At 47.7% G+C, this 15,936-nt stretch overlaps 2 protein-coding genes across 5 annotated transcripts; both read right to left on the bottom strand.

The window, feature by feature from the left end:
• Positions 1 to 219: 219 nt before the first annotated feature.
• Positions 220 to 9,036, bottom strand: LOC114853949 (cAMP-specific 3',5'-cyclic phosphodiesterase 4C-like). Its single transcript, XM_041070357.2, has 18 exons — positions 8,748 to 9,036; positions 7,645 to 7,921; positions 7,232 to 7,535; positions 6,426 to 6,560; positions 5,815 to 5,942; positions 5,547 to 5,729; positions 5,402 to 5,441; positions 5,142 to 5,212; positions 4,900 to 5,062; positions 4,645 to 4,738; positions 4,409 to 4,566; positions 3,982 to 4,080; positions 3,687 to 3,851; positions 3,001 to 3,100; positions 2,760 to 2,914; positions 2,512 to 2,634; positions 2,229 to 2,411; positions 220 to 2,084 (listed from the first exon to the last, which is right to left on the bottom strand). Exons 3-18 carry the CDS (start codon positions 7,271 to 7,273, stop codon positions 1,176 to 1,178), a joined length of 2,748 nt encoding a protein of 915 aa, XP_040926291.1. The 5' UTR covers positions 7,274 to 7,535; positions 7,645 to 7,921; positions 8,748 to 9,036; the 3' UTR covers positions 220 to 1,175.
• A 213-nt stretch (positions 9,037 to 9,249) lies between these two features.
• Positions 9,250 to 15,084, bottom strand: cdc37 (cell division cycle 37 homolog (S. cerevisiae)). 4 transcript variants are annotated; one of them, XM_055508908.1, is made up of 9 exons: positions 14,588 to 15,080; positions 13,377 to 13,673; positions 13,222 to 13,306; positions 12,251 to 12,366; positions 12,042 to 12,164; positions 11,789 to 11,971; positions 11,605 to 11,676; positions 11,380 to 11,511; positions 9,250 to 10,198 (listed from the first exon to the last, which is right to left on the bottom strand). In XM_055508908.1, the coding sequence occupies exons 1-8, from the start codon at positions 14,690 to 14,692 to the stop codon at positions 11,404 to 11,406; spliced, it is 1,089 nt and encodes a 362-aa protein (XP_055364883.1). In that variant the 5' UTR covers positions 14,693 to 15,080; the 3' UTR covers positions 9,250 to 10,198; positions 11,380 to 11,403. The 4 variants fall into 4 exon arrangements, with proteins under 4 accessions (XP_055364883.1, XP_055364876.1, XP_055364899.1 ...); XM_055508901.1 differs by lacking the exon at positions 9,250 to 10,198 and adding an exon at positions 10,230 to 10,360 and having other exon boundaries at positions 14,588 to 15,079; XM_055508924.1 differs by lacking the exon at positions 9,250 to 10,198 and having other exon boundaries at positions 10,230 to 11,511; positions 12,042 to 12,131; positions 14,588 to 15,084.
• Positions 15,085 to 15,936: the final 852 nt, after the last annotated feature.

The following is a 15,936-nucleotide window of genomic DNA, read 5'->3' as shown; positions in this document are numbered from 1 at the left end:
ATAAATAACAAAATACAGTGATCTTTTAAAAACTTAATTCAATGAAATATTCAATGAAATATTCAATTGCCAGTTTATTAGGTACACCAAGCTGAATGAATAGAGAAGCCCTGCAGCAAATAAAGCTGAGGGTCATGATTTGTTTCTGCAGCTGTATCTGTAGCGGGACCTAATAAAACGCGAACTGAATGCTTCCATCAAGAGAGCAAACCATCCACCTTCATTGATCATATTTATTATATGACATCAGCAGATTAAAATACATGTTTATTATGTACATATATGTAACAGGGGAGTTAGATAAAGTGCCAAAGACAATTTTTACAAAACTAAAAAAAATAAAATGAGAAAAACTGGATTCTGGAAGACCATCACACCCGTTGGCCTCGTCCCACAGTTCATTGCTTCATTTTGGAGGAAGGCTGAATTGCTCAGTGCTGGTCGTGGGACAGTTTGGCACGATTCACCTGGGAATCAGAGTCACAGTCTGGAAGAGGTGGTGCAACCCTTTAGATGGGATGAATATTGTTTTCTCTTTTTAACACGAACCAACACCGACATGTACAAGAAGTCAGATTTCCACATTACGGAACCAGTCCGGGTGTGAACGTGAAGGAGCTGAACGGATCACGGCTCAGTGCTGAAGCTCAGCATCCTGCTCGCAAGCAGAAAGTTTGTGTAGTAGATAGAAGACGACAGACTGCACTTTCCAGACAGACTTTTTTTCACGTTTCTGACAAACAAAGTCGACGTCCCTTAATCAGTGTTTCTGGAGTGGACGGTCACTGTGAGATGCTACAGACGGCGACTGCGAGACGATGCAGAATAATTCATGGGTTTAGAACAGGCACACACTTATTTGCATGTATTCAGATTTTTTTTAAATTGTCAGGAGCTACAAAGGTCGATCAGACAGATTCCTCCCGTGTTTATTGTCCCCTACGGCAGTGATGGATGTACAGAGACTCACTCCTCCGGTCGCTACCAGTGGATCACGATGCTCTGTCTGGCTCTTCCCAGGAGGCGCTCGCCCGGCGCTTCTGTTTGTCTGTGAGCTGTGACATTAATGACATCTGAGCACACGTTCAGCAGAGGGTTCATGTTTTGTGGCAGAGCACGGACACGCTGCTGCCGCTCGTCTGAATGACCCTGGAAATGTGTGATCGTACACGCAGCTAACTCTCCTCCTCCTCCTCCACCGGTGCCTCCTCCTCCAGCTCCTCGGGTTCCGCCTCTTCTTCACACTTATTGTCGCTTTCTCCCTCTTCGTCTTCCACTTTCTCCTCCGGTTCAGCCTCCTCCTCCTCTACGTTCTCCTCCATGTCTTGCTCCTCCTCTTCTCCATTTTCTTCCACTTCGCCCTCCTCAGGTTTAATGTCTTCTTCCTCCTCAATAGCATTTTCACCACCCAGTTCTCCTTCGTCCTCATCTATTTCCAGTTTTTCCTCTTCTTCCTCCCCTTTTCCCTCCTTATCGTCTTCATCCTCTTTTTCTTGAGTTTGCTCATTTCCAGCATCCCGTTCCGTCGTCGCCTCGTCTTCCGCTGCTTCATTTCCTTCCTCTTGTTCTGTCTCATCTTCCTGCCCTCCTTCGTCTTCTTCGGGCTCCTCTCCTGCGACCGTGGGCACCTCCTCTTCTTCTTCTCCCTCCTTTTCTCCAGTCATCTCCTCCTCTTCTCCTTGGACCCCGTTGTGTTCACTGTTGTGATTCTCCTCATCCTCTTTCTCAGTTTCGGCGTGGTTCTGCTCGTCGCCGTTTTGCTCCACCTCGCCTTCCTGCGTCCTGTCCTCACTGCTGCCGTCACACGCGGCTGTCCGCCCGCTCCTCCCGCTCCGTCCTCCGCCGCTGCTCCTCAGGTGGATGTGGTTGTGGTTGTTGTGCTCCAGATCCTCCAGGGTGATCTCGAACTGGAAGCGGTCGTGCTGCAGGTGTCTGTCGGGCGGAGGCGAGGGCGACTGGGGCATGGTGTTCAGGTACCACTCCCTGTTCTCCTCCAGCGTGTCCAGCAGCTCCTGGGCGTCGGGGTGAACCAGGTCGGCCCACGTCTCCCACAGTGGGTGGACGATGTAGTCGATAAAACCCACCTGGAAAAAGAAAGAATGTTCAAATTCAGTTTTGCTCGGGCCGGTATGATGAGTGATAAGATTTGAAGGGGAAGTCAAATCCATCAGTCATCATGTTCTCGTACATTTAAATGTGAGACTGGAGGCCACAGTGGAAGTTGTTACCTGACTCTTCTCCACAGATGCGGTGTGTTTGTCACACATGGCGCTGATCTCCATCCCCCTCTCACGCTCCTTGTCGCCCTGTCGGAAGAATTCCTCCATGATCCGCTCCGTCCACTGCCTGTACAGCGGTAACGGCTTCGTGGGGTTGCTCAGGTCTGCACAGTGCACCATGTTCTTCAGCACCTAAACGGAGGTTGTCACGTATATTCAGTGATGATCTCACTTTATGCAGCTGAAAATACCCAGGAGGCGTAATAGTTACTGATATAGTGACACAAGTCACCTGTATTCGCTCGGTGTAGTGGTCCAGGAGCAGCACGCCGGAACTGGTCACTTTTTTGGTCTCTACCATTGTCTTCAGATCAGCCAACAGCGTCATGTGTTTGGACATGTCTGTGGCCAACACCTGCAGTCAGAGGAAGACACATCCCATAAAACCAGAGGACGCAAGTTGCTCAGTCACTCAGCAGTTCAGGTACAAAACCAGACCCAAAGACAGATCATTAATATCATTATTGTTTTAAATCTGACCATATCGATGACGAGCTTGCGCAGGCTCTGGCGCTGCCTCTTTGTGAGGTTCTGGAAAATGTCACAGTTTTCCTGGTGCAGAAGCTTGAAGCCCACGGCGAGGTGATGGTTCTCCAGAACGGACTCGTCGTTGTACATGAGGGCCAGCTCCGAGTCTGAGCACAGCGGGGGGTGGGTGGGGTTTGAGCACCCATGTAACCGCCGGTAACCAGCTTTGACGGGGATGTGCGTTTCTACTCACTGGTGTTGATGAGGAACTGATTGGAAACTCCAGGGTGGTCCACATCGTGGATGGCGGCAGCAAACAGAGCAGCGAGGATCTCCAGGTCAGTGAAGACGGCCTGAGGAGAGGACGTTCAAGCGCTTCAGTTATTCCCCTCTACAGAAAAGGACGTGTTTTATCATTCTTAACTTCGTGTAACAGATTTTCAACACTGGCAGGTCGATATTTTAGGTCTGACGCTCATAACCTTTAGCTTTGTTCTCATCAGACCATTGAACCTTGTTTCAATTGACTCCACACTTTCCCACACGGCCTCTAAAATAACTCTTTCTTCGTTCCACTCTCCCATAACAATTTAAAGATGAAGAAACCAGCGAGCTGCTGCTGTATTTAATGCTCAGTTTAGCTCAGAGATTCACACCACACTCGCACCAGTTCCTTCCTCACACACTCACACCGTTTTTGAGGTGAAGTGATATTTCTTGCTTTTTGCAGTAATGGTTTTAACTGCTCTCCAAGGGATGTTCATTGACTAGTATTTTTTGTCCAGAAATATTGACCAGTACCTTCATACATGCAGGTGCAGTGTGTGTGTGTGTGTGTGTGTGTGTGTGTGTGTGTGTGTGTGTGTGTGTGTGTGTGCGTGCGTGCGTGCGTGCGTGCGTGCGTGCGTGCGTGCGTGCGTGCGTGTGTGTGTGACATACGTCAAGAGCAGGTGTGGAGAGGAGGACGTGTGTGGACTGCGTGACGTCTGCAGCATGGAGACTGTTGTGATACGCTACGTTTCCATGGTAATGGTCCTCCAGGGTCATTACATAAGTGACAAAGGTGTCGACTGGGATGCGAAACGTCTTCAACAGCTCTCGCTCCTGTGGAGGAAGAAGCCAGAAAGTTTAGCCACCGCCCAGCAGGAAACCATGTACATCACGAACAACACAAACACCTCAGAAAAGTCCAGCAGGAACCAAGAGTCCCACGCGTGGCTCTGGGTTTGTTTACCTGGAAGATGGCGTACATGATGCAGCTGAGCGGCCGGCTGTTGGCAAAATCAGCTACTCTGAATATGTTGAAACTCCACTTGTCCAGATCCTCCAACTCCTATTTATAGCACAGATCCAGGAAATAAAGGAGAAACTGATGAGATAACGGCCCTCGATACTTCATTAAACACATCTCAACCTACTGTGGGCTTTGCAAACAGGTTGGATGGAAATAAACGAGGGCAAAAAAAAAAAAGCACCCTGTGATGCAGTATATGATGCAACCATGAGCCTAAAGCCTGAGAGGCAGAGAATCATTTTCCACATATATTATTATGCTTATGGTTTTTTAAGAAGCACAAAATAAATACATGAGACTTTTTGAATACACTTATTCAGGACGGCTGATTTGTGTGATTGCTTTTGTGTGAGTGGGATGAGACGACCTTGGCGAGTTCGTCCTCGTGGTCGGTGTTGACGCCGAAGCGAGGCACCGAGGAGCTGGAGAGGCTGGAGCTGTGGGACAGCTTCCGCACGCCGCTGATGTGACTCATGGGTTTGTCTTTCAGGGTGGGAGACGGGATCTCGACCTCGTTCTGCTTGTCTGGAGGTCGACGGGTTCACACAGTTATTGTTAACAAGCGGCGGCTTTGGACACAAGCCTGACTCGGGTCCCACTCACCCAGGAAGGTGCTGGAGATGTATTCAGACACCTGGTTGCCGGAGCGACTCATCTCTGACAGGTGGGACAGCTCTCTGTTCAGCATCCTTTTAAACTGTGGCAGAATGAGAACAGAACAGATCAGTTTGTTTCCCTCTATTCAGGGTGAAGACGCCTCTGTGGTGACGAAACCATTAGACGTGCGTGCAGGATTATTACATTAAGCTGGACTAAAAACCCTCCTGATCCTGAATCAGTGTATTTGGGGTACCGCACCTTGTTGGAGGCCATTTCGCTGACTGAGCGATGAGTCTGGATGGTCTCCAGTTGGTCCAAGCACCAGTCCAGCTCCTCCAGCGTGTCCAGGGCCAGCTGCTGGTACTGCTGCTCCGACAGCGCCGCCCTGGGGCTGACGCACACGCCGCCCATGGGAGACCTCCTAAACACACAGGGCGAGTTAGACCAGGACGGGCCGGCACACGGGTCTAGTCTGCTCCCTGAACGCAGGCGCTACTGACTTGACCGTCGGCGTGGCGACGTTGGCGAGGATGGTGAAGTTGCTCCGCACCGACCTCAGACTGGCCAGAACCTGAACCACACACACACACACACACACATCATACACTGTTCACCCAGTAGGAAACACTTCACATCATAATTGCTAAAAATTGTGCTCAAAACGTTGGAATACTATACTAATACTTATACTATATACTATACTTATACTATATACTATACTTATACTATATACTGTGTATAAGTAGATAAATGTACTCACTTGAGCAAAAGGTGTGACAATGAAGTCCTCTGCTGTGTGCCTGAGGGAGGGAGCAGAGGTGATGTGAGTATATCAGCATTGGATGGAGATGCGCCCATACATGCTCCCTCTCACTCTCTCTCTCTCTCTCTCCCCCGCGTCTCACCCTTCGCTGGCGAGGGACGAGTTACGCGAGACGGTCTTTGGCGACATGTCGTAGTCGGAGTCGGAGCGGTAGAGGAAGGACTCCCGCCGCTGGCCCTGGGGGAAGGCCGTGTGCAGGGTGAGGCTGGGACTCTGGGAGCCCAGAGGGGTGTGAGCGGGCGACACGCCGTTCTCTGCTTCATAGCTTCAAAGGGCAGAAGAAGAAGAGGAATTGAGTGGACAACGACGGCAGCGTCCATCGATGGCTTCGAAGGCCAAACTGTGGGAACCTGTCAGAATCTGCCTGTGTGATGGAGATGCGCGGTGGGATGCGGAGGGGGAGGGTCGTTGGACGGGACACGTTGCTGAGGACCTCCGGCGATCGAGTGCGATCTCGAGGGCGAAGCCAGCACGGAACCTGCAGAGGAAGATCTGCTGCTAATAAACCTAAAGGACACTAAAAATGACCAAGTCCTATGATTCTATTTAAATAACCGCATATGTATTTTTTAAATACAAATATTTATTTACTTCTTGTACATCTCTCAAATCATTAGTCGTGTGTTTGGAGGGGAAAATAAAATGGTTCATACGTTTATGTACGACCTTGGGGAGAATTAAAGCCTAAATGTAATGTTTCCTCTTATTTCTGCTTTGGACTTGTTGCTGAGATTGTCCAACAGTAAAACCAAACTGTGAATGATCTATTGTTACACGAAAAGCTATTGGTCAGCGCAGCTTCATTCAACCACAGCAAACATTAAACGTTTGAATTGTAGTAAAAATGAGCCAGATCCAAGCAGCCAGTGAAGTAAACTGGCTGAGGCTGCTTTAGTATTTAGCACATGTGACTCATATTCCTCCGTAGTTACTACAGGAAGGACGCGCGTCCCTTCATCACCTGGAGACTTGACGAGAGCCTTCTGCTCCGCCCCCTCCGTAGCTCCGCCCCCAGCGTGGCCCCGGACGTATAGGAGCGGCTGTAGCGCGACGACTCCGCCTTCTCCCCAGCACCTGTTATATCAGTGTCGTTACCCTGTGAGGCGCCGCGCCAAGAGAGCGCGAGGAGAACGAAGCAACGTCAGACGACGCAGTGAAAATGGGAAAACACTGATGAAATAACAATAAACCTCGGACGAACACGGGAGCGTTTCTGGGACGAGGCCTCCACGGACGCTGCTCCTGGAGCCTGATCTGCACTGCAGTGCCGTAGCAACAAAACACTGGGGGAATGGTAGCAGTTGCTAGGCAACAGTGCCGTGTTGTTTCCATGCTGCGTTTGATGTCGTCCAGACCCAGATGTGGAAAGATGCTCACACATCCACATGCAAACGCACGCACTCGCACAAAAGGAAGGGGCACTAACAACAAAGAGGGCTTTGAATAATGCATGATGTCATGTCCTTCAGCCAAGACATCACCTTTAAAAACACAGCTCATTTACATACAGCTTCATTCAGCTGCTCATTTGCATAGAGGACTGACTGTTTCAGTGAGTGGAGGTTGGAGACACACTGTCCACTCTGACTCCTGAGTGTGTCCACGGATCGTGATGACGAGAACAAAGAGATTCTGGACGTAGGAACGTCACGTGGTTTGGTCACGGTCAGATCCAGGAGCACACGCTAACCGTGCAGGCTGTCAGCTGACCGAGTGCGGTTGCATATTCTCATTCACACGTTCCACACAGACAGGTTCCGGTCTCACCTCTTCTCCAGTCACCGACAGCACACTGCGGCTCTTCTTCATTCTGATTGGCTCGTTCTGGGCCCCAGGGCGGAGCGTTCCCGAACCCAGGCAGCAGAGCAGGTGGAGAGCCAGGACCGGAGAGGTCAAAGGTCACTGCAAGGTCAAACCGGGGTCAGACCGGGTCACAGCCGGCCCCCATTGGCGCTGACTCCTCCAGCAACCACCTCACTCCAGCCGCGTCCACGCCTCAGTCTTCAGATGGTGGAAACTGGGCGCCAAGAATAATGAAGGAGCATGAATGTTCCCGCTGAGGCTCCAGGTTCTGATTCGATATGTCGATTGTTTGTTTATAAAAAACAACAAAACAATCAAAATTCAGGCTCCATTTTCGTGAGAACTAAAAAGCTCTGGGACGCATTAAGTTTGCTCACATGTTGCCGGTGCCGATTGACCAGAGGGAGTATTCCAACCAGAGATCATGATCCTTTCAGAGGCATTTATCCGACCTGGAGCATCGTCCATGTCTCCAAAAATCCAATCCCACACGAAAGCGCTTTTCCATCAAAACTAAATCCAAACTCTGGAGAGAATCTGAAGTTCAGTTCTTCCGTCTGCGTCCAAGCGCTGCATAGGTGGAAGTGATGAGCACAGCTGGGTCCGGCCTCGACCTGCTGGGATCCATCTGCGTGTCCTCTCGGTGTGGGCTCCCTGTGCAAAGACAGGCGCTCAGAGTTAGCACTGCTGGGAACTGAACATTCCCAGCTAATTCCCAGTATCAATCACGCATTCTAGAACTCGCTGTCCTGCGTCCACGTAGCGCATGCACCTGATGCATCATCTGACGGGAGGGAATCCTGCATTTGTACAGCGAACCTTGGAAACTTAGTCCAAATTCTGCAAAGTGCACGAATGTAAAAACTCTACAATCAATTTATTGTATAATTTATTGTATTGGTTGTGACAGCCCCGAAGGAGCCGCTCCTACAGTTTGGCTAATTCCGAGCACATACTGCAACACCAAAGCTCCCTGGTGTTATATAATTACTCTGAGCAGTAAAGGCTGACCCAGTTCCACTGGAGAGGCGAGATTCAGCATATCAGTGTGTTTCTGACTGGGATGCAACACAGACACGCGCACGCACGCACAGATTGGCAGGGGTGACTTTTTGCCAGGGTCACCAGCAAACACACCCACTCCGCGCAAGGTCCGTCACTGCACAGATTGACGGAGCGAAAACAGTCCGTGCTGGGAAGAACCCGACGGATCCGCGGTGACACAGTGACATATATACGCACAGACTGGAACCGAGAGGAGCCGCCACGGAATGGAGCAGCGGCGCAGCGACGCGCAGCTCAACCGGCCGCCCGCTCCTCTGTTACAAAACACGCAAACCTACCTGTGAGCGCACGCGGACGGACGCACAGAAGCCGTGCATGAACGACGACGGCCGCGGCTGCGTGCACTCACTCAGCCCGCGGTGTGTGAGACACGGAGCCCGTCAGGCTGCAGCACGGAGCAGTAAAACACACTCACCTTGGTCGCCTCAAGATCAATGGCAAGATGGGCTGGGCCTCATCTTGCGCTCACTCGTCTCCTTCCGCTCCTGTCTCTCTGCAGACTAGCGGTGTGTCACCGTGCAAGGAGGAAAAAACAAACAAAACACACACGCACACACACACGCACACACACACACTCACACACCCCACTCGCCTTCTTCATGAATATTGGCGGTTTCACCAGCTTCCCCCCCTCCTCGTCTCTCCTCGCCTTCTCCCCTGCCACAGTGGTCTCCCTCAGCCACCCACCGCCGCCACAGCCTCCGCGGAGAAGCCCATCTCTCCTCCCTCCCCTCCTCCCGCACAGACGCACAGTGTGTCCATTAATCCCATACAGCAGCCTCCGCTCCTCCTCTCTCTCTCCATCGGCGCCCGTGCCTTCTATCCCCCCCCCCCCCTCCCTTTTATTAGCAGCCACAAGCAGATTCTCTGCTTCAGTAGTCAGGCGTCATTTCTCTCCATCACACTCACACACCCACTCACAGCGGGATTTTATTGGAACACACTGCTCATATTGGAGGAGTCACACCAATGATTTTCTCAGTTTTTCTTCCATTTCCACCGTCTTTGTCCTTTTACAGGCATTCAAGGACATGCAGCACATTCTGTCCATTTCGGTCCTCAAAATATGAATAATGCAACTGAGGGAAACAATTACATCAATTACCAAAGATGACTCCACTCAAACAAACAGAAAGGATGCAGTATTATTTCCATTACTTGATCTTCCTCATTAATATATTAGTCATTAAAGCCTTAATCAAACATATTCATCAGCATCCTTCATCTCATCTCTCAAATGGTGCAAATTTCCAATAAATAAAATATTTTATCATACAATTTGAAGTCTGACAAACAATTTCAGCAAACCAAGCTATGGAGCATCAATCAACTGGTTAAACTCCAAATGAAGACATACATTCAGTCTATAACTGATGAAAATATTAAGAGAACCCAGCAAAAAAAGGGAAACACAACACTTTTAAACTGCTGATTCTAAATGATAACATATCAGCTCTAACTCCACTCCGATAGTCAAAACCATCATTCAAAAATAGCATTTGTGCAGATGTTTGTGGGTTGTTTTTTCATAATCAGCATTCATTCACACACCAAGAATGGCATGACCGCAAACATTCTGCCCCCCCGTCTGAATGGACGGAGCATGGAGCTGTGACGTCGCTCTGTTTGTCTCCCATCAGCTTTTATGGGCATTATCTAGATTTGATCCATGTCCTGGACCTGCGCCGATTGTTTTCTATTTACAAAAGTGACTGCACAAAGAAGCTTTGCCGCAGAAATACCCCCGGACAGACCACTAAATCAAAGTCTCCAATTAATTATGAAGGGGAGAGACGGAGCGAGCAACCGTGCAATTAATTATGGAGATTGAAAGCGAGAGACGTACGACAGGAAACACACACCAACCTGTGGAAAACAAACGGTACCAAACAAAAACTCTGACTGAAGACAGTTTATTGCTCAAGTTGCACAACACAACTTACAAAAGCAGTTTGACAACTACAGTGATTAAAAAAACATGTAACAACGTTGTTAAAGCCTTTGACAAACACACAACTATTGCAACATCTTAAATTAAAAAGCAGCAACACACACACAAGCGCACACAAAAGAGTTTTATTTGGACACGCGTTCAGAAGAACAAACTGTTATTGATCATGTTGATGCTGACGTGATTCACTAATGGATGGATCAATTTATAGGAGATTCAACTGCAGCTCATTACTTTCATTTTTTATGCAAAAAAGTAAAAACATCTGAGGTTCCAGCTTCTTCTTCCAGAGAGAATTGGCTGTTTTTTATTGTTCTTTATAAAGCAATTGAAAAAGTGGATTTATTTATGTTCAGAACGATTAATGTATTGATTAAAAATTATTGAAATTATTGGACATTTGTATCTGCAGTAATTAAATTCTACCTTTACTGGCTTTGCTCAGAAACTGATAGCAACAGTAGAAAACGCTTTCTCTCAGGGGCTTAAAATTGGCCAATGATAAAAAAGATGAGGAAGAATGACTGTTCATCGCGGAGGATTGACGTAGTTTACGTGCCGTGTCTCTATACGACCTTTAGGGGGCGCTGTTGATCACAGTAGAGCAGCATGTGCAGCGTGGCCAACGTGAAAGAAATCTTTTCAGAATTTGAAATATTTGCCTGCTAATTTTAGGCGTCAACCTCTCAATGTTTTGTCATAAAGATCCTTTAAATAAAAAGGATTTGATTAAATGAAAGCGCTGAAGAGTGGCCTTCAACTATCGGGTCGGATGTTACTTTCCAAACGTCTGATGAAGGTCTGTGATATAGTCGTCATCATGCTGATGGTTTTGGTCTAATTTCACTGTCCAAAGGCTCTTTAGATGCTGCATGTTTAATTCATTGACCTAATCAATAATAATTAAACACAACATGTGACATATTACTGTAGATCATATTATTTAAGTGCATATCACTGCAAGAACAGTCTAAATATAATTAGTTGGTAAAATGTGAATAGATTCCTCTACTTTGTTACTTCGTGCTGACACAAGCAGAACATACAGACGGAGTGTGGCATTAAAGCTGGTGCTACTGAAAACATATGCACTGACCTCTGAAGCTCATTTAGCTTTTACTTAACCATCTTCTTCCTCATCATCATCATCATCATCATCATTGTGCTCTCCTGAGTCAGGGACCCACAGCCCTGAGTCAATGCACCTTTTAAAGTGGTATTTTCCTTCCTGTAAAGACAAAGGTAAACAAACATACATTTATGTGTCTCTTCATCACATCATTCTACTTTTGATAAAGAGTCAGAGCTGCTAATCACTCACCTCAGGGTCCAGTTTGTTTATAGCCTCCTGCAACATCTGGATATTTTTCTTGTCAAAGCTTCTCTGAAGTTCCTAAAGACACCAAATAAAAATCAGTTGAGGATGAAAAAAAAAAACAAAAAACCAAAACACTTTCATTGTGATTTTCAAAACATCAGCATGTGATCACAAACCGTGTGCTCACCTCCGGCAGTGACTCGTAGACCTCTACTGGGTCTAAACCACCAGGACCCAGCCTCCTCTGCCGCTCCTCCTCCTCCAACTCCTTCGCAGCCTCCTCCACGCGAGCTTGAGCACAGCTGCGGACCCGCTCCCTCAGCAGCTCCAGCTCCTGGTCAAAGGCGTCCCGGTACGCTTTGTCTGCCATCTGACAAAACACTGACATCTACCACAAATGTTTCCCCAAACACGAGAGGGAAATCACATTAAGAACAGACCTTGACCCTGGAGAAGAACGGTCCGACGCAGCCTCTTGGGTCAAGCTTCAGCGCTCGAGCCAAATCCAAGATGAACTGCATGACGATGGCCTGGTGAGACACCTGCTCCATCAGTGCATGTTTCTACAAAGACGCAAGGTTCAACCCATGTTTACAACCTCAACACACACACCAGCACCAGCACCAGCACCAGCACCAGCGGCACTCACCTCATCCACCTCCAGATCGATGCAGACGCCCACGAGGTGGCGAGCCGTCTCTTCGCACGCTAGGTGTGGGTGGTCGGACAGGTAGCGCTGACTGTCGTCCCAGCGCCGCAGCATCCCTGGTGCACACACAGGCACATGCAGCTTTGTGCTACACCCAAACTGGACCCCCATGTGATCCAGTGGTCATGGGAACGCTGTTGCTAGGTTACAGGAAGTATTAATGGACATAAACCCGTTGTTCCCCTTTGGAAAACACTGATTGTGCATTTCCCACATCAGCGGCATAAATTACACGGATAAAGAAGAAATGGGTTCAAACTTCTTGTTTCCATAAGCTCAGAACTCCAATGGGTCGTGATGGACAGGTACCAGGACGGAAAATGGGTTCCTCACTCACATCTGTGGAAAATAGGGCAAAATGCTCTTTTCCGTGTGATGCCAACGTCTCTGCCGTTATTGTGGCTGCGTTGATGCCAGTATTTCCTGAACCTCCAGCTGCAAAGACTTCGTACCGTACTCGTCTTCACTAATAAAATCTTCTCAGGCGCAACAGCTCTTGATTTGTTGCTAATTTGCCCCCATGGAGCTGTTTGAGCTAATTTAGACAAATAATCCCTGTACATCATCAGCGTGTCCTCCCTGTCCTCACGGCCGGGCGGCTCAAGGATGGTCCACCCTCAATCAGCGCGTCCGCATTACGTTCGATTGGAAGCTGGCAGCGTGCGCAGGCTTTGAGCGTCGCTGCAATCAAACGTCTACTCGTCTTTGGCAATTATTGATAAACAAGCAACCCTTTGTCTCGAAAAATAACTGAAAATTTGCAAGAAAAAAAAGTGTGAATGAAATGAATTCACTTTACTAATGTTCTCATATGAATTATAAGAGCTCCATGTATTTCTAGGCCAGTGTATAATGATTTATGAAAACAAACAGGCCGCAGACAAACAAACACACATTAGGGCATACGGTACCAAAGTGTTTGATTTCCTCCTCATACTTCTCCACAAAGCTTCCGCGCCGCTCTTGCTCTGCAGCAGGTTTGATGTTGAGGACGCTCTGCACGGAGGAAACAGATCCGTTACATCAGGGCGTCCCGCGTGCTGTGATCTCCAGGCGCTGGCTCTACCTTGCTGAACCCTTCTTTGCTGATCGTGTCCACGTTCCAGGGCATCCTCTTGGCTTCACGCATGTGTTCTTCAACCAAATCCTCGAAGCGCTCCTCGTCTTCCTTCAGTTTGCTCACCTCGGCCTCGGCCTTCCTCAGCTCGGCCTCTCTCTCCTCCCCCGCGTCCCCCGCTCTCCTCCCCTCCTCGAGCGCTCTAAGCCGCTGTTGGGCATCGTCCAGTAGCCTCCTGCATTCAGCAAAGTTGTTCCTCAGATCCTCACCGCGCTGCTGAATCTCAGACGATTTCTGCAGCCGGGTCTGTGGACGGACGGAGTGGATCGAAGCGAAAGAAGACAGAAATGATAGCACATGAAAACAGGTTAAAACTATTAAATACAAAACCTGTGAACTGAAACATGAAAGTGGAAACTCTACAATCATCTGTCTATAATTACATTCAACACCTAAACATGTGTATTAGGGTCACTTTCTCTTTCCCACGTGTTTGTAAGCTTGATTTTCTGGACCCTCAGTATCAGATTAAACACGGTAAGAATGAAACTGAAAGAGGAAAACGAGCCAAAGCTACAGATCTGTTGCTAAAATAAGGTTTCTGAGAAGTCAGATGACTAAACAGCAGCTCAGCTCATTAGACAGAACCAGAGTCACACAGGTTTGACCAGCGCTCACAAACCCCTCGTGGTTTGACTCGTCCTGGAGTTTTCATAGTCTTCTTTCCGTCTGATGCTTCTACTGAACTGAAAAAATGCTTTTTTATTATTAATAATTCTGTTTTATCAGTGAGACTTGGCCCATTAATTAAAATGGTTCAGTTCAACCGCAGTGCAAACAGAACGATAAAAACAACATCCTCCTAATTATTGGAATCAGTTAAATGTTTATTGCAGCGCTTTGGGAATTAGCTGCAGATTTCCAGACAAATCGGTTTTTATAGGCGTTTTCCTTGAAGCTACTCGTTCACACACTCGACCCACAGCTAGAATAATGGATCTGCATCTCCAGCTGGGAACCGACCACGTGTTAAATGCCGCTCTAACTTGGAGGCCCGGGTTAAATGTGTGTTTTGACTTCAGCTGGTTCCGAGCAACCGAACCACAGAATCCGGGCCACAGGTTTCTGCGGAACACGCGTCGGTCCAACCCGTCTGTCTCCGCTTCTTCTAAAACGAACCGGGCACGAGACGAGGCGTCACTACGGGAGGCACGGCTGACCCGGTGCCGCATCCGGAACAGGCTCGGCGCGTCCACGAACGGGCTGGTGGCGTCTTCGTCGTCGGACACGTAGATGTGGTCCCAGGCGCTGTAGTCCAGGCTCATCTCCGGCCCGGTTCCGCTTCCAGTGTCCGGTTACAGCAGAGAAGCCCGAGGAGCGAAGAGCTCCTAATCCCCTTAAGACGGAATCCGACGTCCTTATTCTTCTTCTTTAGTTTTTTGGGGGTTGACAAACAACATTATCGCCACCTTCTACGTTGGAGTGTGGATTGGACGGACTTGTTTATTGTTTGTTCTCAAAAGTGAAACAAACAAACAAAAAGCATCCATACCAATAATTTGAATGAAAACTCCATTCTTTTATTTGGTCCCGTTCCTTTAGAAAAAATATTACTGCTTTAAAGCTTATATCTCCTACATTAATGCCTGATAGTGTCCAACTTTGTTTAAAAAAACATCTGCCATTGTATCCTTTGCTGTGTTGTGTAAACAAAACATCCGTTAAAGTTCCTTCTACTCTACTTTGCAATTTCCTGACTCACGTTTCCTCATTATTTCCATTGTACTGTTGAGCCCTGTACGTCCAAACCTCATCCAACTACTATTTATTCTATTTCCGCTTCTCCGTCTTTCCTACATTATAATAGAATCTAGTTTTACTCTCTTTATCCCATTCCTCTTGGCATTTTGCTTAGGTGTAATTTGATAAATGAATACTTTTAATTTCTGCTATACTAAACTGTATTTACTTCATTTATCTATTTACTCTACTGACCAACCTTTTTCTTCTCTTTGGAGAAGGACCTTGTTGGTATAAAAGCTTCATCACTGTTGTGATGTAAATGTGAGAGGTTGCATTCAAGACGTATGATGGAAAACTGCATTTGTTAGAATTGTGCGACATAAATATATCACATATTTTTAGAGCAGATAAAACACATTGTCTATTTTATCACAAATAACTTTATTATTTTAAGATCGTGACTAGACGCGGGCAAGGCCTGACATTTATCACCCTACAAGGGGAACATGAAAAAGGGGAAGTTACTTCACCCACTGGCCACAACGACAATTATTGTAAAGGCTACAGTTATTAAAAACTAGTAGTCGAATGTCCATGGGATTTATTTTTCATTAGTTAGACATTGAACGAGATCTGTCTTCATTATACAAAGATACAATCTTTTCCTCTCCTGCAGATCGTTTCCTCCGAGGGGAAGAGCAGGAGGTAAAGTGGGACAATCCTGAGAGTAAAATTAGCAGCTCCACCCTGCGCCGCCTCTGAAGTGAAGTTCACCCTAAAAGCCTCAGCAGCTCTCAGAGAGGAACAAGCAACGAAAACTGATGTT

This window comes from Betta splendens, chromosome 1, assembly GCF_900634795.4.
Source record: "Betta splendens chromosome 1, fBetSpl5.4, whole genome shotgun sequence".
Lineage (NCBI taxonomy): Eukaryota > Metazoa > Chordata > Actinopteri > Anabantiformes > Osphronemidae > Betta > Betta splendens.
Note: the sequence above shows the minus strand (reverse complement) of the source record. Positions and strands in the feature narration are given on the sequence as shown.

Bases quoted from the DNA above. Each gene is read 5' to 3' on its own strand.
- LOC114853949 (XM_041070357.2), bottom strand. From the start codon at position 7,273: ATGAAGAAGAGCCGCAGTGTGCTGTCGGTGACTGGAGAAGAG. The intron at 5,943-6,425 runs GTGATGAAGGGA...CTTCCTCTGCAG, and splicing joins GGCTCTCGTCAAGTCTCCAG to GTTCCGTGCTGGCTTCGCCC. The intron at 3,101-3,686 runs GTATGTCACACA...TCCTCTCCTCAG, and splicing joins TCTCCACACCTGCTCTTGAC to GCCGTCTTCACTGACCTGGA.
- cdc37 (XM_055508908.1), bottom strand. From the start codon at position 14,692: ATGAGCCTGGACTACAGCGCCTGGGACCACATCTACGTGTCCGACGAC. The intron at 12,165-12,250 runs GTGAGTGCCGCT...GCGTCTTTGTAG, and splicing joins TCGATCTGGAGGTGGATGAG to AAACATGCACTGATGGAGCA. The intron at 11,512-11,604 runs GTGAGTGATTAG...TTGTCTTTACAG, and splicing joins TAAACAAACTGGACCCTGAG to GAAGGAAAATACCACTTTAA.